The sequence below is a fragment of the Staurois parvus genome, unplaced genomic scaffold, assembly GCF_062004578.1.
Source record: "Staurois parvus isolate SC_StPar_1 unplaced genomic scaffold, SC_StPar_1.0 ptg000234l, whole genome shotgun sequence".
In the NCBI taxonomy this organism is placed as follows: Eukaryota; Metazoa; Chordata; class Amphibia; order Anura; family Ranidae; genus Staurois; species Staurois parvus.
The window spans coordinates 6755050-6777709 of record NW_028318030.1 but is presented as its reverse complement, the minus strand read 5'-3'; the positions used below and the strand labels follow the sequence as shown (position 1 = coordinate 6777709).

Below are 22660 nucleotides of genomic sequence, written 5' to 3'. Positions count from 1 at the left end.
CCAATAGAGCTGCTGAGCTTGGTGTTGTAAGGCCTCTTCCTTCAGCTGCTGAATCAAGTCAGCCTGCTCCAGGAGCCAAATTTCACGGCTGCGCAGACATTCCAGGTGACGACTAATACAAGACTGAATCTCAGCTTTAACCTGCAAGTGAACATGGTAATTATAAACATAAAACCATGATCTTCATATAGTTATTCCAGAGATCACCATCAGATATCAGACCCCATTACAAATCACAACGAATGAAAGTGATCATATAGAACACAATAGCACATTCATTTGGAAGCCTGTAATACATGCATTGTTTCAGTGAAGAATATTGAGAATGACTAGATTTCCTGAACAAGTACCAGTGAGAGTCCAACTCCAGTATTATGGCAGTGCAAAGCAGAACCTTCAGCCCAGATGGATTTATGGGAGGGGGATTGTTATCAGACGAAAAGTTCTTCATGAAAAAAAAGTTGTAACCTTGAAGTGTATTGTTGCTTTTTCAAATTAGGCCAGGAGTAGGTAACCATTTGACAGTAGTATGCCAAAAAAATGTTTTTAGGAATCTGAAAGTGCCAGTTATATATAACAAAATGTAGATTTCACAACAAAAGAAAATGAATATTTAGTAACCTGTGGCGTTATCTAAACTAAATTGTACAACTAAACCCCCAAATGGAAGAAAAATGACTGGTGTCATGTCAGTGGGAGAAAAACGAAATGACCCGCTGATGGTGGTCAGTGGGAGAAAAACGAAATGACCCGCTGATGGTGGTCAGTGGGAGAAAAACGAAATGACCCGCTGATGGTGGTCAGTGGGAGAAAAACGAAATGACCCGCTGATGGTGGTCAGTGGGAGAAAACGAAATGACCAACATCATTGGATTTCTCAGTAGGAGAAAAAAAGCCCGGTGTTATTGGTAAGTGGGACAAAAGAAATGTCTGGATTTTAGAGGGAGGAAAACACAGAGTGCAGGGGGTCAAGAGGAAGTACTGCAGAATTCAGACAGTGGTCACTTAGGTTTATGACCCTAGTAGACCCTTGTATATCCTGACATGCCCAGCTGTCCGTATACAGGACGTTGCCTCTGTCTGGGTTGGTTCTGTTGCTGCCCACAGGCTCCCTTCTAATTGTGAACCTGCACTAACCCCAGGCTATTAAGTCCCCCCCCCCCCCCCACGCCACCATAATATCTCAAGTTGCTTTTTTTTTTTCTTTCTCCACCCCCATATGCAGGGCAGTACACTCATTTATGTGCGTTTACAGACATATGGCGTTTATATGAGTATGAATGTAAATTCATTCTATTGGCTGGAATATTCATTTATTCTAGGCACTAGAATACATTTAAATGCACATGCATGCAAGTTGTGCGCATAAGTGCCTCTTCAAAGTGCAGCTTTTGGGTTTGTGTTTTTAATACACTTTGAACACTGCACAAAAATACAAATGCATGAATGTGCATGACCACATTAAACAACATGTGCATGAGACCTTAAAGCATATGCATATGTCAGTATTATCAGGCCTAAAAAACATGCAGGCCCTAACCAATAAATTGTAAGTAAGATTTTAATAATTCAGACTGCATTTTATAACCTGCAACACAGCGAGACATTGTATCATAAAATGAGCACAGCTCTCATTCACATTCCATCATGTGATTAAAATTATGTAATGGTATTAGCAGAATGAAAACAATGCTAGCATCACACAACACCCCCCCCCCCCCCCCCACAAATGACACCTTAGAAATCATAACCAGATTAGATTACTGTGGATACAGTTACTAAGAGAGTAAAATCAGTTTCTTCAAGAACCCTTTCAAATGAGTTTGATTTTCCCTTTATCAAACATGACAATGAATATGATTAGTATTAGCAGATGCCCATAACTGAACACAGTACCTCTCTGCCATTTTCCTTGACTTGTTGTTCTGTTTTAAGTAGAGTTTGAATTGCAGTTTCTAATTCCTTTCTAGCATGAAGACATTTAGAAAGCGGATCTTGGCCACTGGGAAGATCTTGGTTCAAATCCATTTTTTTTGGCACTTCTATAAAAAAAAAAAAAAAAAAAAAAGATAAGAGAAAAAAAAAATTCACAAGCATTCCACTGTCTGCAAGGTCAGCAGCAAATTTACACGTCACTCATGTAGCAGTTTCTAAAAACTGTAGCTAAAAGATAAAGCTGTGCATGTATATCTATTATGAAAATCAACATATCAGACTCTACAGCACTGTATCATGCAAACTCAGCTTCTGGAAACACCCATAAAGCTGTAATTAGCAAGTTATAACTTAACTAGCACAGCAAAAAATACAATGGTAACACTGCATCAAGAAAAGGAAATATCAAAAGCTGGTTCTAAAATTCAAGTTGAAAAAGAAATAAACCCGTGCTAGTAAAAGAAAAGGCAACTGACATTTATTCACAACATCAGCGCTGAGCAAACCTTTTAGTGCTATATAAATACTGTATAATAATAATAATGGTTAATGTCGCAAACAGTACACAGCTACATGACCTATAGGCTCAGGGCAATGTGAAGGAGGTATCAGCTTCCAGCTGTGCAGACTGGGGCCTAAGCAAGGAACACATTCCAAGCTGTGTACATAGCACCTCTCTTGAAGGAGAATACATGAAGTTAAAAGGACAAGTGCAGGTTTATTCAAAACCCTCCAGCTGCCCTCCATAGCCCCCAAACTAAGGCAAGCCTAAACTCACCTACTTAGGTGCATACCTACCTCTTCTAGATGAAGGTGGCCCCCTCTGCTGTTTACAGCCTTCACCCCAAAATCTTGTCCTGCACTGCCCACACTTGCAGATAACCCCTCAACTGTACAGGTATGGACACATTCAAGTCTAAGGGGAGCGTCTGTGCAGGACAAGAATGCCAAAGAAGCCTGTAAACAATGGAGGAGGTTGATAACATTGAAAATGGAAACACCGGGGAGAGGGGGGAAAGACCCTCTAGGAAGAACTGGAGGGTTTACTGGTAAATCTGAACTTGTCCTTTATCTCTAAAAGAAAACCAAAGTATTATTATACAAAATTTATATAGTGCCAACAGTTTGCTCAGCACTTTACTATATAACGAGAGACAATACAGCAACAATACAGTTCAATACAAGAGGGATTTGAGGGCCTGATCCTGGGAGCTTACAAAAGTAGTTTTCTATTGAAGTATGACTATTATTGACAGTTCTCAGGACAGAAGCCTCAAAGCCAAGCATCACATTTAAACTTAGAAATGTTGTTTTTCACAAACCAAAGTTGTCTAACGTACAGACCCCACAAATTGCCTACAAATGTCTGACACAGGGGAGGATTGACCCTTTGGAAACTCGGGCACTGCCCGAGGGCCCGGGGTCAGTAGGGGGCCCCATGAGATGCCCCTGGTACCTGGTTTGGGCAAGGACACAGGGGCCCCATGAGTTGTCAGTCCACCCCTGGTCTGACATATGGAACTATTATAAGTTACAAAGAAAATGATCTTACAAAAAGGCCACTTATTTGCTGCTCATAGACCTGTGATGGCAATCCCATAATACGGCTGAGATCTCAAGTCTATGGGTTCAGCATACATCCATCTATGACAAGCAGGGTATGGCTGCCCCTCAGTCCTCCTCACACGGGTATAAACATACATGATAGGCTGCATAAACATAAATGCACTGAATAGCAATAGAAGAGATCCCTGAGAGATAGAGTGTGTGTGTGTGTGCATCAATCATCCTCTTAGGCTAGATTCACATGTGTGCATTTTTTTTGTGTGCATATTTTTAGAAGCATAGGAATGCATGACAATCAATTTAACATGGTTTTCTATGGGCCCTGTTCACATCTATGCAGTTTTCCTTTTTTGAAAGAGGTACAGGGACTTCATGCAGGAAGGTGTATTTTTGGTTCCACAGACTTCAATGGAAGCACATGAAAAATGCATGTATGTGCATCTGTGGTAGGGTCTGTGTTTAACAAGTAGACTTCTACAAAAAATGCATGAATCCGCATCAAAAACACGAGAGAAAATGTGTTGCAAACCCCCCCCCCCCAAAAAAAAACAAAAACGCATGAAAACCATATGCACAGGTGTGAATCTAGCCCTAGCCTTAGCCTTTTGGTGTGTATTTGCAGTGTTTGCAAATGTCTCCTCCTGCAAAAACGCATGGAAATGCATCAAAAACACAACTGAAAAAAACAATAAGGGAAAAATGCACTGCAAAAATACAAAAAAACAATGCATGAAAAGCAGACACACAGGTGTGAACCATGCCTTAGGCTCCTAGGCCAAGTTGACTTGTGTGTGTGCTGTGTCAGCAAGTACTGTAGTCTCCTACAAAAGAACCCTAACCCTGGGTTCACACTGATATGGTGCAGAATTCACATCGGTTTCTGTGTGAATTCTGCACTGCATCACAATCGCACCCCAAACAACACCCCGAAATCAGTTCACAAAACGCGGTGTAATGTGCAGAATCGGATTACATATGTGTAATCTGATTCTAGTGCGGACCGAAAAAGGTCTTGCACCTTTCTTGTGCAGATGTGGTGCGATTTGCACAGAAATGCGGTGCGGCTCCGGTGTGAATCACATTCGATGTGCTGCGCCGCACAAGTGTGAACACTGGCTCAAGCATCAAAACCGTAATTGAAAACAAGTGGAAAATGCCCTCCATAAACAAAGAAGGGGAGAAGGCATGGCCAGCAGAGACCTGTGAACCGGTCACATTGGTTTTATGGCAGATCAGTAAAATAGAAGAATGATGTGATGTATGGTGTGTGATGTATGGTGTATGATGTGATGTGATCCCAATATTGTCCAGCTGTCAGGTTCCCGATGACTGGTGTGTGTCCGGAGGAGAGGAGCAGCTGTCCCCCCCCAGACAGGCGATGTCACCATCAGACTACCTCCATGTATTGTGTACAGTGTGGCCCCAGGCAGAACAGAATGACATTTCTCTGGGAGATCTGACACACACATCACCATGTCATGGCGCCGACACATGCACACTGCCAGCAATACAAGGTGGGGGGGGGGAAGATACCTGACTCCTGTGACAGCCGCATGTCCCGGTACCGACACCGCAGGAAGACGGAGAGCCCAGGCCTCTACGGTATAAAGATCCCCGGGTGACGTCACAGGAATGTGGGCGGTCCGCGGGGCTCGCCGGACGCCACTAGCAGGGAGTGGCGGATCACGTACACAGCTCAGAGCGGAGAGGAGAGGGGCGACACCTTCCTGCAGGTGACAGCTAGTGCAGCGCTGAGCGAATTTCTGCAGCCCAATCCATCCCACAGGATGAGAGCATTGTTCGTCCATCATCACACACAGCCCAGGAGTGAGGGCAGTCATGGGGTCAGGTCACATCGTGTACGGTGATATCACTGGAGGAATCACAGGACAAAGGGAAGAAAGCCCCCTCTCCTCGTCCTGAAAATGCTAATTGCCTGGCTGCCACACGGATTCAATGGCTTCAAATGAATATCATGTCTTTGGACTCATACCCCAGAGGCAGTCAGGTTACGTGTGTCCATAAACGCAGTATAATCGCCTAGGTGAGATTCCAATGATCTTCATGTACAACATCGCAATGCTTTCATGTGTGTAAAAGTACAGCACGCCGCATTTTTCTACACCAGAAATATACAAACACGAGAACCTGTACAAACAAGTAAATAATTTCATAAAGAAACTGAAGTAAATGAAAAGTATTCCAAAAAACGCACCCCAAACAGTGAGGGCCCGTTCACACTACATGCATTTCAGTTGCTTTTTTTTCTGCATCCAAAACGCACAGAAAGTAGGTGATATGATTGTCAATGTCATAGATCACGTCTGTGCTTGCAGTTCCAGTGCGTTGCAAAAAAAAGTGGAACAGGCTGCATTTTTTCTGCACAGAACTGTACTGCAATGCGGTAAAACGCAACCAGAACGCACGGGAGCAGACGTCCCTATTTACAGTGAAGAAATAGAGGGGAAAAAATTAACTGTAATGCATAAAAAATAACCCTAAGGGCCGGTTCACACGATAGAAAAGCAGTCCAGATACATTTCCACATGTGCGTTTTTGATGCGTTCCAGTTCATTTTTAACCCTCTCTTTTTCTTCTATTCAAATAGGAAGATGTACGTTTGTGATGCATTCTGGTGTGTGTTCCAGTGCGTTTTTGATGCATTCTGGTGTGTTCCAGTGCGTTTTTGATGCATTCTGGTGTGTTCCAGTGCATTTTACCACATTCCAGTACAGTTCTGTGCAGAACAAAAAATGCAGCCTGTTTCTGTGCTCAGAACGTACTGGAACTGATGTGAACTATGACATTGACAACCATATAACCTATTTTCTGTGCGTTTTGGATGCATGTTGGTATGTTCCAATGCGTTTGATGCATTTTGGTATGTTCCACTGCGTTTGATGCATTTTGGTGTATTCCAGTGCGTTTTTATGCGTTTTACCACATTCCAGTACAGTTCTGTGCAGAACAAAAAATGCAGCCTGTTTCTGTGCTCAGAACGCACTGGAACTGCAAGCACTGATGTGATCTATGACATTGACAACCATATAACCTACTTTCTGTGCATATCGGATGCAGAAAAAAAAGCAACTGAAAAGCATGTAGTGTGGCCCTAAAAACACGCATGCAGAAACGCAGTGAACACAGAGATTGTGGTGTATAGGAGCCCTCACATGGACATAGAAAAGCTGCAGCCCCAATCGCACCAGCACTCTCTGGGAACACACAGAAACATGCCAGGATCACTACCCAAAAAAGGTGCAGGAGCTCCAAGTGAAGGCTCAAGTGAGTGGGCTGTCCTATGGTGTCACATGACAAATACTGAAACACCCACAAGCACAGCGCACAGGTGTGATCAGAGGCCTACCTGCACACAGTATGGGGTATGAAGATCACATTCTTGATTGCAGTGATTGGAAACCCTCTCCTTGTAAAACAACCCATTCAGTTTAAAATAAGACATGAAAGGCAACACATTTGTGTATAGATATAAAACAAATTATAAATACCTTTTTTTATAGAAGTGATAACATACAGTAGCCTCTGTCCTTAGCTGCATAAGCTCAGAGAGCTGGGGGAGGAGAGACAGTAGCACACTGGTCTTCTCAGTGAATAGCTGTGTGTGTGGTTACTTGTGAGTAGAAGTCTGATCATAGGAGGAGAGCACGTCAAGTTCCCAGCACAGCTAAAGACTTGACCAAGCTGTGCTCCCATGTCTAGTGTGGTCAGTTTTTAGTAGGAAAGCAAAACGACTGGCAGGAACACCATGGATTTCACACAATGGAAGCAATACAAAGAGAGCAGGATACTATTTCATACAAGTACATGGTACAGAAGGCACATATCAGGCTTCCATATTCTTTACAAACGTGAGGACTCGTACTGTAGAGGGCCCATACAAGCACAGCAGCCGCCAGACTGTCAGAGTGAACATGACAGGATATGTTGGGAGGCGGAGCCACCATAGTTTCACAGTACAGTAGTTCCCCATTAGGTCCACACACCTGACAGCTGGTGGGAGGAGCTACACCTGCTTATGATGAATTTGACAGTCAGAGCCAAAAATTTACATGCAGGCAGATTGCTCCGAAAAAAAAAACCCCATACTTCCAGACCCTAGTAATGTATACAGATCACTAGGATTGTTCTGCTCTAGGCAACATTTCCATCTTTGTAACTGAAAGAGGGATACTGGGAACACACCGGGGATATGCTTTTATCCCAGGAGTATGACATCAGGAGGTCTCTTCAGCCAAATGTTTCTCTTCACTACACCAGACCGGGGGCTCAGGCAGGGAAGAGGGGAGTATCAACTATCCTCTGTCTGGATAAGCAGCCTCTATTATTATTATTAATATACAGCATTTATATAGCGCCAACAGTTTGCGCAGATCTTTGCAAAATGAATGTAGACATTACAGTTCCAATACAATTTGGTAGAAGAGGAAACAGAGGGCCCTGCTCGTTAGAGCTTACAATCTAAGAGGAAGGGTTGAGTGATACAAAAAGGTAATAGCTGTGGGGGATGAGCTGATGGTAGAAATAAAAGGCAGATCACTAGTTAGAAGCAGGATAGACTTCTTTAGAGAGAAAGGTTTTCATGGTGTAAAGGTGGATAGATTAGGAGATAGTCGGACAGATTGGGGTAGGGAGTTCCATAGCATGGGAGAAGCTAAGGAGACGTCCTGGAGGCGAGCATGGGCGGAGGTGACACGGAAACTAGAGAGCAGCAGGTCTTGGAAGGATCGAAAAGTGCGGTTTGGTTGATATTTTGAGACCAGGTTGGTGATATAGCTGGGGGCAGAGTTGTGGATGGCTTTGTAAGTTGTTGTTAGTATTTTGAATTTTATTAATTGTGCAAGTGGAAGCCAGTGGAGGGGTGGAGGACACTGATTGGAAGCCAGTGGAGGGATTGTCAGAGAGGGGTGGAGGACACTGATTGGAAGCCAGTGGAGGGATTGGCAGAGGACTGGAGGACACTGGAAGCCAGTGGAGGGAATGATAGAGAGGGGTAGCAGACACCGAACGGTTGGTAAGGTGAATGAGCCTGGCAGCAGCACTCATGATGGACTGGAGGGGGATAGCCTATGTAAAGGTAAGCCAATGAGGAGGGAGTTGCAGTAGTCAAGGCGAGAGATGACCAGGGAGTGAATTAGGAGCTTTGTGGTATCATTGGTTAAAAAGTGGTGTATTCTGGAGATGTGGTGGAGGTTGAGGGCCTGAAAGGATAGTTCAGAATCCAGGGTTACCCCTAGCACCCTGGCATGCAGGGATGGGTTGATAGTGGTGCTATTGATCCTGACTGAGAAATCAGGGGAAGAGGCACATGGGGGAGGAAATATTATGAGCTCAGCTTTGAATAGATTGAGTTTTAGGACACAGTGTGACATCCATTCTGATAGATAGGCACTTGAAGTATTGTCACTGCACAAATACAGGACCCATCCACAACATGTGCTTTGGGCTGTGCGGAGCAGCCTCAACTAATGCAATCCAAATGCACAGATGAGGCAATCTGCCTTACATCCGGTTTGTTCCATTTACAGCACCAGGATGTGATGGTGTGCCATGAAAAGTCAGGACATGCTGATATTTATGTAGTGCCATCACAACATGCTGCGGTGCATAAAGATGAATGAAATGTCACTTTGAGATATTTTAATAAAAGATACAGACAATAAAATCGTCAACAGTGTGATAACACCATATCACATATCATACCGCTTCTTTACAGAACATGTCAGTTGCTGTACATTATACAAATAAAGCATGCTGCTAGTGTGAATGGGTCCATATATATATGATGGTCCCCATCATGGAAAAGTGAGGGAAGCCCAATGGTGGCCCACTAAGAGCAATCACATGCAAACTCCTTTCCCTGGCCGTAGGAAGTAGAGACTGGAATTTGTCTGGGTAAGAGCCAAGCTTCTCCCTTCCTGCTGGTCAGTCTTCTAGATATTTTACCAGTTTCCAGCCCCAACAACTCCAGAAAGATGGAATAGATTAAGACATCCCACCACCAATAGATTTATATTGCAGAGATGATGGCACTATGTCTAGATCCATACAATAGGTTTTAGGTCTTCACAGCTGGCTGACATGTCTAGAAAACAACCTGTACATATGGCCAGCATAAACATTTCATACATATATAGTTCATGCAGAGACACATGCAAAGAATATCCAGACAAAGAATGCGTGGCACAGCAAGTGAAGTCTATTTCTGAACGGCATTCTGCCACCTGAGCACATCTGAGGAGTGGATGAACTCTGGAACCACCTTCCCAACTGTCACACACAAACTGCACATACCATTCCGTGTTGCTATGTCTGCTTTGCCCCTTTTATCAGAGATTACTACTAGTCTCACAGACACCTTATCTGAACATTCAGCTGGCCTGCACAAGCAATGCAGAGATAGGAAGCCAACACATTAAACAAAAAACACATGTTGAGGTTAAAAAGACCTTTGACTTTTGTAAGGCAGATTTAGACATGCTTCTAAATCCACTGCTGATCTGAAGAGCAATCCACATTTGGGGCGCTTTTTTAGAACTGATAGGCAGTGAGGAGGTAATGTGGCGCCTTCTCATGGCCTGTATTATCCCCATTTTTGTCAATAAATGTGCCAGAACCATGTTCACTTGAATGGGCCACATTCAGTGGGCTGGCCACCGGCCAATTACAACATTATTATTATACAGGATTTATATAGCGCCAACAGTTTGCGCAGCGCTGTACAATATAAGGGAGACAGTACAATTACAATACATTTCAGTACAGAAGGAATAGGAGGGCCCTGCTCATGGAGCTTAGAATCTAAAGGAAGGGGGAGGTGATACAAAAGGTGATAGCTGTGGGGGATGATCTGGTGGAAGTGGTTCAAGTACAGTTCTTAGGTGGAGGTGGGGTAGGCTTCCTTGAAGAAGTGAGTTTTCAAAGATCGCCTAAAGGCAGACAGGGTGGGGGCTGACTGGACATGCTGTGGTAGGGCGTTCCAGAGGATGGGAGAGGCTCTGGAGAAGTCCTGGAGGCGACCGTGAGAGGAGGTGATGAGGGAGCTGGAGAGGAGGATATCATGGGAGGAGCGGAGTGGGCGATTTGGGCGGTATCTGTGGATGAGGTTGGTGATGTAGCTGGGGGCAGTGTTGTGGATGGCTTTGTAAGCTGTGGTTAGTATTTTGAATTTTATACGTTGGGTTAGTGGAAGCCAGTGAAGGGATTGGCAGAGAGGGGCAGCAGTTGCTGATCGGTTGGTAAGGTGGATGAGTCTAGCAGCAGCATTCATAATAGACTGAAGGGGGGATAGCCTGTGTAACAGTAGACCAGTGAGGAGGGAGTTGCAGTAATCGAGGCGGGATATAACCAAGGCGTGGATAAGTTGTTTTGTGGTGTCATTGATCAGGAAGGGGTGGAATTTGGAAATGTTCCGGAGGTTGAGGTGGCAGGATTTAGCCAGTGAGTGAATGTGGGGCCCAAAAGGAGAGGTCAGAGTCCAGGATTACGCCTAGCACCCTGGCATGAGGGGAAGGACCAATGGTTGTGCTGTTGATTTTAATGGTAAAGTCGTGAGTGGGGGATCGGGGAGGAGGAAATATTACAAGCTCAGTTTTTGAAAGATTGAGTTTGAGGTAGTGATGTGACATCCATGCTGATATGTCGCTTAGTAGATTTGTGATACGTGAGGAGATTGAGAGGGTGAGCTGGGGAGTGTAGAGATAGATCTGGGTGTCATCAGCATAGAACATGTTGAATAGTTTCTGTCACGGGCACAAAACATCACAACTGCAACATGTAAATACTCCGTCTGCTGCCATTTGCAGCTTAAGTGGGGGCAGTAAAAATGCAGCTCAATTGCACATTGTTACCGCCCTCTAACCACATATCTAAAAGTAGCCTTCTCAAGTCGGGTACAGAACAAGCGTTAAACAATTTTTCTTGAAGCCTTTAAACCTTTTGCTGCCAGGTCCATACGTCATACAGACCAGACTCTGCAACCACTGGATTACTTACATGCACACCCCTGGTGGCAGGCTCTGGCCCCCCGTGCACCCCCACCATATATCCCGGGTTTCTGATGTCTCAAAGCAAACCTGTCACTAAAAACAAATCATCACATAAGGGACTTTGTTACATATGTGATGAGAAAAAAAAAAAAAAGTAAAAAAAAAATTAAATTGTAAAAAAATTGTTGTTACGCCCAAATCACATCAAATCCCCTGCCAACAATTTTGAGGTCTCCCACTCCCACATATACACACACATACATACATACAAATGCGAAACGCACACATCAGGGGTGCCTACACAACGTTGATTGTGATACACACGTTACATATTGCCGCGCATGACGGAGTGAGAGAAATATTTCTAACACCAGACCTTTTCCATAACACCAAACAGATGAGGGGGGGCTTTTAAATCGTCACCTATGGAAAATATAGGGAACTGACGTTTGTCACCATTTCACAGGTGCACGCTAATTTAATCTTTTTACTTGCAGCAACTTCATTTTATATTTAACAAAAAAAAAGGGTGATTTATTGCGTTAGTGTGCCCTAAAATTAAAGTATTTTCTTGACCTTTGCGGTAATACTGTATGATATAAAACATTTAACTACTACTACTTTTTTCTTTAGGATGTCTGCTTTCAGAAAATATATGCTTTGGGGTTTATGCAATTGTCAGGGCTTAAAATATTTTTTTGAACATGTACAAAAAAGTAAACAAAAAACCCCCAAAAATCCACGCTCAGGCAGCGAAAGGGTCAAAGCACCTGTGGCTCCTGCTTGAAAAAGTTAAGCACAGATCATTAAGCAAACTAAAACCATCGATTTTACTTTCCCCAAAACAGGTACATTCAAGGCATGCTATAAATGACAACAGACATTGCATGCTTGTGCTCTCAACTGAACTGTCAAGCTATAAAATAGCTGGTGTCATAACTGATCACTTTGTAGCAACATGGTAACTGCAGATCAAACAGAACCTTGACTGTAAAGGGTAGGAGGATTTAGTTCTGCTTTAAACGGAAGAGTGCCCCCAGAGCAAGCAGCTCTGTGACCTCTTTTACCCTGGTCACCAGTCTTGTAACATCCCTGCTGTAGTTCTGTTTCAGCAAGCAGGGAGGTAATTATGTTCCTGCTGACTTAAGTGGGGGACCCGGGAGTCTTAGACTCCTGGTCTGAACTGCTACTACTGATGTGTCTTTCAATGACAAGCCTGCTCAGGCCAAGCTCCGCCCACACACAGCTGCTACAACCTGTATTTCCCTAGGCACTGCAGGAAATGTAGTGTAGGCAAAGAAAGTCCTCCTCCCAGGGCCCAGAAGTAGCACATTATTCTGATGGACATGATGACATCACTGGGGCAGAAAATCCTCTATTACATGAAACACAAGGTATTTTCATTACCACTTTCTCAGTGATCTAGTGGAGCCTGGGGTGAGGGATCTGTAAATGCAAAGATTTGAGGATCTTGAAGTTTTTTTTAGCGGATAAGTTCACTTTTTTCTTTTTTAAATAATAAATGTCCATTTTTTTTTGCCACTTTTCATTTATTTTCTTGGAGCTTGGAAAGCATAGCAGCAGCGATCAGTGCATCTAACTGCTGATGAGAAAAGGTTTTAGCAGTTTACATTTACTAAAATAATTGCACTTCCATGTTGTGTGCACTGTTGGGAGACCGGATATAGTGAGTGCAGGGTCCTGGGTTTAGTAACACTTTTTTAAAAAAAAAAATCTGTGACGTCACAAGTGAAACTGCAGCTACAACCAGGCACCAGGAAGGGAATAAACCCTTTGGATACGTCACATCCACTTACTCTGTGATGACATTTGCATAAACTACAGTTCCCATCATGCAATGGGAATTTTTAGTTTTGAATGCACATTAGTGTTGTCAGGATTAGTTAACGTGGGTGTCAATCAATAGACATAAATTCAATAGTAAGTGGGGGGTTCAGACATGGAGTCTGAGATGCCCAACTCCCCTCAATACACTGAGCAGCGACGTAATTACAGGTATGTGCCACTACCGAGGATACAGTATATGACAAGTGGCTGGGAGAATAGCGGGTGCAAAAGCCACCGACTGTACAAAAAGGAAATACTGGAGACAATATTGAGCTCATGATTACTGTGTTGGTGCTTACTCTAGAACAAAACAGGAACTTGTTGCAATAAGGTAAGAAGTGAACTTTTATTACATAACATTTTTGCCTGGCGTGTGTAAAAAGTTTGTGTATTGACAGAGGAATGACTATACAATGAGGAATATTTTAGAAGCCAGGAGCTTAGCTTTCAGTAGACAATCTAGTTGACATTATCTGTGTCCACAACTAATGCCATGTGTACTTCCACCATGAATAATCTAAAATTTAGAAGCATTTTTATGCTTTGTGGAGAAACGGAATTGTTTGAGGCCAGCCACATAACCAAATCGAGTAATTCCTTATTTTTGGGCTGCAGATCAGAACATGGTGTCAACTATGCAGTATACAGATTTGATAAAAAATGCAGTTCCTCTAAGATATCCTACTAAACTGTAAATAGTCATATTGTGGGGAATCATTTCTCTGCATTGTTCCCATTGTGCCCTCTTCACGCTAATGCAGGTGACAGCAGAAATAACCTAGATTTAACAATGTTACAATTCTGTCCATCTGGGAATCTAATAGTTTAATGTCTGTAAATGTATTGTAGAACTAAAAAGATGCACACACACAGGCACAGATAGTCTCTTGATGTAATGTCTATAGGGTACCCACATACACTGCCAGCTGAGGCTTCAGGGAAAACAGCAGTCGGAATCTTGAAATCTTCTGATAACTATAGTTTTCCTGTACACATCAGAGTTGTATGTAGAGCATTTGCTTTCTCTCATTCACTCTCCCCTCCAGAAAGGGCCAATCAGGAATGATGCAGCTTAGTGCCAATGGAAAGCTTTACATATGCTCCTTCCAGCATCAGGACAAGTCTGCAATACTGATAAGTCTGTAGTAGTGAAACAGCCATTTGTCTGTCGAATGAGGTTTGTTCACTGGAAGGGATTGAAATGGGAAAATGAGAAGGCTGTCTGGTTCCCAGGTCTTTAAATGAAGTGTTAGTGTGCTGAAATTCAAAATGTTCCAGTCTATGGCCACTCTTCCTTAGCATCTCATAGACAACAATGTCCAAACTAAGGAAAAAAAATCTCTGCTCCATTTCCTATGTTCTACTCCTATTTTCAGCAAGTTAAACCATCAGAAACATGATTGGGAGGAGGAGTTGAGCACAGATGCAAAGTGGTCACGTGTTGGGAGACCTGCTTATAATTCCACTGCAAATATATTTACAGAGCGTAAATAAAATGGTAACTGGATGTATTTCATTATTATAGCAACTCATTTGGGGCTTGTCCACAGCAGTCCACATGCATTAAAGTGGAACTTCACTGCTAGTAAACACCACAAACCAACAACGCTATTTAACTCATTTTTAATATTCAAAGCAAATGTACCCGTCCATCCATGTCTCTATGCTTTATTATGTTGGGAAATCACTTGGAAAAACACCCCTTAGCATTTCTAGCAGTGGCCATCTTGAGTAAGGGCAGATGATTCATGTAGCTTTTACTTCCTGGAATCCTTCTGCTCTTAGCTCATGCATGCAGGCAGGAGGATGTGCCTAGCTGAGAAAACCCCTCCTCCCTCCTGAAGACTTCTGGGACATCATTTGCTTAGGCATGAAACCAGGAGATAACTGAAGAAATGTAAAAATGATATGCTGCCAGTATTAGTAAATAGATAGGAATAAGGTATAAGCATTGAAAATAGTCAATGCTAATAGAGAGAGTGAAGTTCCACTTTAAGCACTGGTCTGCACTGTGAGGCAATGCAATGTGTTGACGTATCGCACACTTTACTAAAGATCATTTTTTTTTTTCAATTGAATAAGAGGATTATAACCCGTCATATTTTTTCTCTTCTGTGTCCCATCATGGAAGTTTCCCTTCACTTAGCCATTATTATGATTTCAGGTACTTATATAGAACTGTCAATTTATGCAGCACTTTACATATATATTGTACATTCACATCAGTCCCTAACCCTCAAGGAGTGTACAATCTAATGTCCCTAACTTACATTCATACATACTAGGGCCAATTTAGACAGGATCCAATTCACCTATCAACATGTCTTTGGGAGGAAACTGGAGTACCCGGAGGAAACCCACGCAGACAAAGGGAGAACATGCAAACTCCAGGCAGGTGGTGCCAGGGTTGGGATTCGAACCAATGACCCTAGTACTGCTAGGCAAAAGTGCTAACCGCTTAGCCACTGTGCTGTCCCCATAACAGGAAGCAAGAAGAAATCCCCGGTAATCACCAGAACTTGTTTCTCCATTGGAAGATTCCCTTCTATTGCAGTTCCGTCACCACTCATAATGTGGAATTTCCATTCACTTTCACTCTCGGTGATAACAGTAAACATCACAAATAAAGAAGGACACAGACAGCAATAAAATAACCTGTCAGGTTTTGGTTTTAGTCCTACTTTAACCACTTGCTCTCTAGATGATTTACCCCCCTTCCTGACCAGGCCATTTTTTGCGTTACTTTGACTGACAATTGCGCGGTCATGCAACGCTGCACTCAAATGAAATTTACATCCTTTTTTACCATACATAAAGCTCTCTTTCAGTGGTATTTGATCACCTGTGCATTTTTTTTATATTTTGTGCTATAAACAAAAAAAGACCAACAATTTTGAGAAAAAAACTATATTTTTTGCTATTAAACATGTCCAATACAAAAATAAAAAAAAAATAAAATGTCATCATAGATTTAGGCCAAAATGTATTCTGCTACGTCTTTGCTAAAACAAAATCCCAATACGTGTAAATTAATTGGTTTACATGAATGTTATAGGGTTTACAAATGGAGGTATAGATACTGGATTTTTTTTTTTTTTTTACTAGTAATGGTGGCAATCAGCGATTTATAGTGGGACTGTGGCAGGCATTCTGACACTGGGGGGGGGGGAAATGACTTGGTGTCACTGACATCCCCAGTGACACCAATACAGTGATCAACGCTAATAAAAAGCACCGACACTGTACTAATGGCACTGGGCAGGAAGGGTTTAACATGTGGGGTAATCAGAGGGTTAACTGTGTACTGTTTCACAGTGTGCTGTGTGTGTGCTTTCCACTGTAAGCACACTGCTTTGTATGGTTCTGCTATGCAGAGCCATACAAAGCAGTGTGCAGGAACTGACGGGAGAGATCTGTGTTTATATATATATATTGCTCTCTCCCCCGTCGGAGATACTTGGCGAGCACTAGGTGCCAGCAAGTAATCACCGGGCGTGACTTGGCGATTGACAGCCGAGGCCAAGAATGGTGGCGCGGGTAGGGCTTGCGCACGCCCCGTACCCGGAAATGCAAAATCATGTATATGTACACGTGATTTTGCACACCCCTACCACTCTGTAGCAGTATTTCTGCTATAGGGCGGAGGGGAAGTGGTTAAAACACAATGGGGTCAATTCAATAAAGGTTACCGCATGTGATATCAAGGTCACGTGACCCATTTTTCAGAAATATTGCATGAGATAATGAAGTAATTTTATCAAAGTAAAATATCGAATGTGAGGTAAACACCACACATTCGTTATAAAAGTGAGATAAATGCCGCAAAACATGAGATAAATCACAAAAGTCAATTCACTAAAAAACACACATTATTTACCAGCTGGTGTTTGCCAGCAGTATTTTAGTATAAAACAACAATTAGAAGAACTCTGCACTGGCCAGGAATTGAAAAGTATACAATGTATCAGTGTGAAAATGTTCTCAAAACTCAGGAATGGTAATTGTAACATTTCATCAGAGGAAGATCATTTTGTGAATGAAAGCATGCTATTATGTTTTCATAGCTTCACAATATTGCTGTGTGCTTTCTGGCAAAGTGAAAAAACACCAAAAATAACGCAAAATTTAAACACTAACTATTGCAAAACAAATATTTAATACACACAGTGAATAACACATACTTTTTAATGAATTGACTACTTTTCAGATAAATGCCACAAGTTATTTAAAAAGAAAATCCATATGGTGTTTATCTCTTAGTGAATTGACCCCAAAATCCCTTCTGATAAGACTACAGTTGTTTTTTAGAAGTAAAAATACACATTCCTGCCATCATTTTAATTCCTTCTTGTTTTTGAAGTTCTAAGTCTAGGATGACTTATGTGAAGGCTTCTCAGTGAAAATGGAGAATAGACACTTGAGAAACACGAGAAAAACAAAAAGTCAAGTCAGACAGGTTTTCACATGAATAATGCAAAGTTTAAACCCTTTCTTAAAAACACAAAATTATGGTGAGCAAATCATCTCTCCAAAGTACATTCTGCAATGAAAATATATAAACAACTACCTCCATGCACCTCTACCTCTATACCAAAGCTAATTACCTTAAAAACAATTCTGCAAACAAAATTCCAATATGCTCTTTCAAAACACTGATTCTACAAATGGCTGCTGCTTTATTTTGGCTTCAGGGTTATTTGGACAGCTGGTTAAACATAGAGTATTTCATAATCTGCCATGACGGGTATCTTGTTCTTGTGATGTCCAGGGCTTTAGAAGCTCTCCAAATCACGATGTCATGATTTACACAAATATTATAGGTATTGCCTGTACTGAGAATATGAAGGCTACTATCTCATAAAAGGCCAGGGACTCAAAATCTGGGGCAGCTCTGCATAGAAACCAATCAGCTTCCAGTGTTTTTTTAAATCAAAGCTCAATTAAACAAGCTGAAGTTAGAAGCCGATTGGCTACCATGCAGAGTTGCACCAGATTTTGCACTAACCAGCTTTAGTAAATCGACCCCATAGTATTTTTCAAAGGGGAGCCTAGCAAAGCCCTATTCCTTAGCCAAGATGGTCACTTCCATACAGAGAAGTACAAAACTTGGCAAGTCTCGGGGGATCAGGAAGGAATTCTTTCCCCTGCAGGAGCAAATTGGATCATGCTTTGCTTTCCTCTGGATGAACTGTGGGTATAGAATAACTTTTTTTTTTTTTTTGGTTGAACTGGATGGACTTTTGTCTTTTTTCAGCCATACTAACTATGTAACAAGAGAGCATTAGGAAAAGATCAGCTGGAGGAAGACCACAGGTAATGCAGGTGACAAGTCATTTGCCCTTGCCTGCTTTTTTGGGCACAACCTTCAAAGTCCATGTATTCTTTAAAGTGGACCTTTCCCCCTTTCACTAAAAATCACATCAGCATGCAGGTCTGTTGGTGACATAGTCCTGGCCTCACAGATGCATCTTGGGAAAGCTACATCACCAGTGCCTTCACCCTCAGATGATGTGCGCGGTCACATGTTCCAGGAGGCAGACCAAGTTTCAGGCAGATTTCCAGGCACTAATGGGAACTGGATTTCTAAAGGTGACTTTGTTGTAATTTTTAAGATAAGGGTGACAATACTAATCATTTCACTGCCAGGTCTTCAGTGACCATGAGCCTATAGCAGCTGAACACATGGATAGCTCTGATCAGCAGAGGACAACCACCGTCTCTTCACTGTCAGATCTCCTCACTGCGCTCACAGTGCAGTCAGCCTTCCACCACTCCTATATCTCCTTTAGCCCACACAGATCCGGGAGCACCATTCTAACTCCCACCCCACACTGATATCTACAATTGTGTTCAAAAGTTTGCATACCCTGGCAGAAATTGTGAAATTTTGGCATTGATATTGAAAATATGACTGATCATGCCAAAAAATGCTCTTTTATTAAAGGATGATAAACATATGAAGCCATTTATTATCAAATAGTTGTTTGGCTCCTTTTTAAATCATAATGATAAAGGAAATCACCCAAAATGGCCATAATCAAAAGTTTACATATCCTGGAATGTTTGGCCTTGGTACAGACACACAAGGTGACACACACGGGTTAAAATGCCAATTAGAGGTTAATATCCCACATCTGGGGCTTTTTATATTGCAATTAGTGTCAGTGTATAAATAGTCAATGAGTTTGTTAGCTCTTACGTGGAAGCACTGACTAGGCTAGATACTGAGCCATGGGGATCAGAAAAGAACTGCGTAATAAGGTAATGGAACTTTATAAAGATGGAAAAGGACATAAAAAGATGTCCAAAGCCTTGAAAATGCCAGTCATTACTTCCACTAAGAAGTAGAAAACCTCAGGGACCTCCTGATACCAAGCCCATGTAGACCAAGAAAGATTGCAGCCATAACTGCCAGAAGAATTATTCGGGATACAAAGGGAAACCCATAGGTAACCACAAGAAACAGACTGATTTTACTGTTGCAGGTTTATTAACACTTTACATATACTGTGCACTGCAAGTGCAGTTGCTTTAGATCTGAGAAAAGCTCTGAAATGAGGCAAAATTCTGCTGATTTCTGTCATCCAATCATGTGCAAGCAAAAATGCAGTTTTTTTTTCTTGCATGTTGCCCTCAACTCTAAAGCATCTGCACTTCCAGTACACAGCCTATTTGCCTTTAGTAAATCAATCCCATTGTATCTCCTTCTTCTTGCAGGAGAGAGATATAAACAAACACAAGTGTGCAAAAATAAATTAGTTACAAATAAAAGAAGAGGTTTGGGAGCTCACAGAGGATATTACAAATAGGCAGAAAAACACATAAGGAGACAATTTCATGAAAAATAGATTACAGGACAAGTACTTGTGCAGATACTTAGTACATGCACCCATACCGATATTGGTGCAAACCTCCTGACAGCGCTCTCCGGCCCTCCCTCGCACCCCCCCCCCCCGCGACCACGCACCCCGTCCGCGCTCCCCCCGACGCGACCACGCACCCCGTCCGCGCTCCCCCCGACGCGACCACGCACCCCGTCCGCGCTCCCCCCGACGCGACCACGCACCCCGTCCGCGCTCCCCCCGACGCGACCACGCACCCCGTCCGCGCTCCCCCCGACGCGACCACGCACCCCGTCCGCGCTCCCCCCGACGCGACCACGCACCCCGTCCGCGCTCCCCCCGACGCGACCACGCACCCCGTACGCGCTCCCCCCGACGCGACCACGCACCCCGTCCGCGCTCCCCCCGACGCGACCACGCACCCCGTCCGCGCTCCCCCCGACGCGATCACGCACCCCGTCCGCGCTCCCCGACGCGATCACGCACCCCGTCCGCGCTCCCCGACCTGCTCTTGGACCCCGTCCGCGTGTCTGTGGTCCTTTGGTAACGTGGGGGGGGGGGGGGGGAGGGAAAGCACTTGAGGCCCTCCATATAAAAATAGTTGACCACCACTGCCTTACACTTACCATGAACCACTACTACATGGCCCACCTGAGTGGCTATATACTGAATGCTTTGCCTGGGACATCGTTTTGGTAAACGTGAAGTACAGTGTATGCCCAGCTTTAATCGGACTAAAGTTGGCCATCTGCTCCTCACCGATCAGGTTCTCCCCTCATCTCCTCCCTCCAGCATAGGGAATGATCCTTCGCTATCATTCCTCTCACAAAGCTCCCACACCGGGCCTCACAGCTGACAATACCGCACATGCGCACAAACAGGAAGAGCGAAGGGTGACCCTCTAAACAATGTCCACGCCGCGACAACCCCAGAATACACAATGCAGCGACTCCATGCATTAGCAGGCACTCACCGCGCCGTTGTTGTGAAGCTCTGAGGTCCCGGTGACCGAGCAATACTCTCCGGTGGCAGAGAGCCGGCCTACACACCGCACACAGCTGTGCAAACCCGTACAAAAGAGACAGAAAATGGAGAGCTGAACTCTCGCGAGAGAAGACACTGCCGCATGTGTGTTACTAGCCGTGGTTTCTCAGAAATGAGTTAGCGCCATCTGCTGGCTGGGGGTGATGTGGTGGTGTATGGACCTGCAGTTGAGCCTCTTAGTCAGGGATGGCTGAGGTTCCATTAGATACAAGTTGCAAGTTTTATCTCAGATGTTTCCACGTTTACATAAAATGATATTTGCTCATACAGGCGCTTCCTACAGAGTAAAACCTATTATTGGTGCAAAATAAAGAAAAAGTTGTGCCAAGATGCCGTGTAGAACATTGGGGGAGGGGCATTCTTAAAGCATAACTAAGGGCAAAACTTTTTAAAAAGGTTTGGATAGAGTGGAGCTGGATTAGAACGCCTATTAGGTCTTGCATGCTATCTGTGTCCCCTTTAGGGAGATCCACCCTCTCTATTTGTCCTGTTTATTATTATCATTGAAAGTGAAAGTAAAAGGAAACCACATGTTTTGAGTTGTCCCAAGAAAAGTAATAGAGGGGAAATCTTCCAATGGGGACACTAGTTCTGGTGACCTGGGGGTTCCCAAGGAATTCCGTTAATTTGCAGGGATCTCCACTCACTTCCTGCTTTGTCTATGGGACAGGAAGTGAAGGGAAATCTCCACAATGGGACAAAGATGGCAAAAGAGAAAAATCAGATGGGTTATATAAGTTTTTCCCTATAGTTCTACTTTAACCACACAGCTACTGGGCATGTTTTTACATTTAAAAAGTGACGTGTGGCAAAAGTCATGTGACCAGTGCTGAGCATCCATTGAAAAGGATGATAACACAAAGTACCTACCTTCTTATTACTTGGTATTTAGAGCTTGATATTATGGTGGCCACACACATTTCAATTCCAGTTCCAGTTTGTTGTGCAGGGGTAGAGGGCTTTTGGGCATGCCTTGTTGGATGCTAAATTGTAGGGTGACACCAAAATCTCCACCCTGGGGTTGAGTTCTTCTGGGCTATGCTAGGCACCGTGGACAGGGTCACTCACCCTGCACATGGGGTACCTTTTCTGTACTGCTCTCATCAATGCTCCAGGACAAGGCTTTCGGGGAAATTCAACCTTAAGGTGGTCCTATAACTTAGAGATGGCCATACATTGAGTGAATAAACTAGACTCCAGTAAACTCTTTGGCCTTGAGTCAATGCACACCTTCACTGTAATTGTTTGCATTTAGGAGGGACACTATAGGCCTATGCTAGGTCCACTTGTCCAGCATATCTCTATCAACAGCGTATGGTTCCCCTGCTCCCCTCGCATAGGCTTCTCTCCATTGGCTTCAAGGGACATAAATTCTACAGCTGACATCCATCCCTCTCCTTCTCAAACCAAACCTCATTG

General features: G+C 43.4%; 1 protein-coding gene across 3 annotated transcripts in view; it reads right to left on the bottom strand.

Annotated features, from left to right (window-relative positions):
• The window catches only part of NCOA4 (nuclear receptor coactivator 4), a 40373-nt gene extending 19094 nt beyond the window's left edge, over positions 1–21279 (bottom strand). Inside the window, exons 1-4 of one of the 3 annotated variants that reach the window (XM_089680045.1) lie at positions 21171–21279; positions 5035–5649; positions 1897–2042; positions 1–141 (exon numbers count right to left, since the gene is read on the bottom strand). In XM_089680045.1, the coding sequence (XP_089536171.1) occupies positions 1–141; positions 1897–2042; positions 5035–5056 (309 nt within the window). In that variant the 5' untranslated portion in view covers positions 5057–5649; positions 21171–21279. Of the gene's footprint in view, positions 142–1896; positions 2043–5034; positions 5650–20823; positions 20972–21170 lie in introns of those variants that run through there. The other 2 variants (XM_089680046.1, XM_089680047.1) reach the window with 2 other exon arrangements.
• Positions 21280–22660: the final 1381 nt, after the last annotated feature.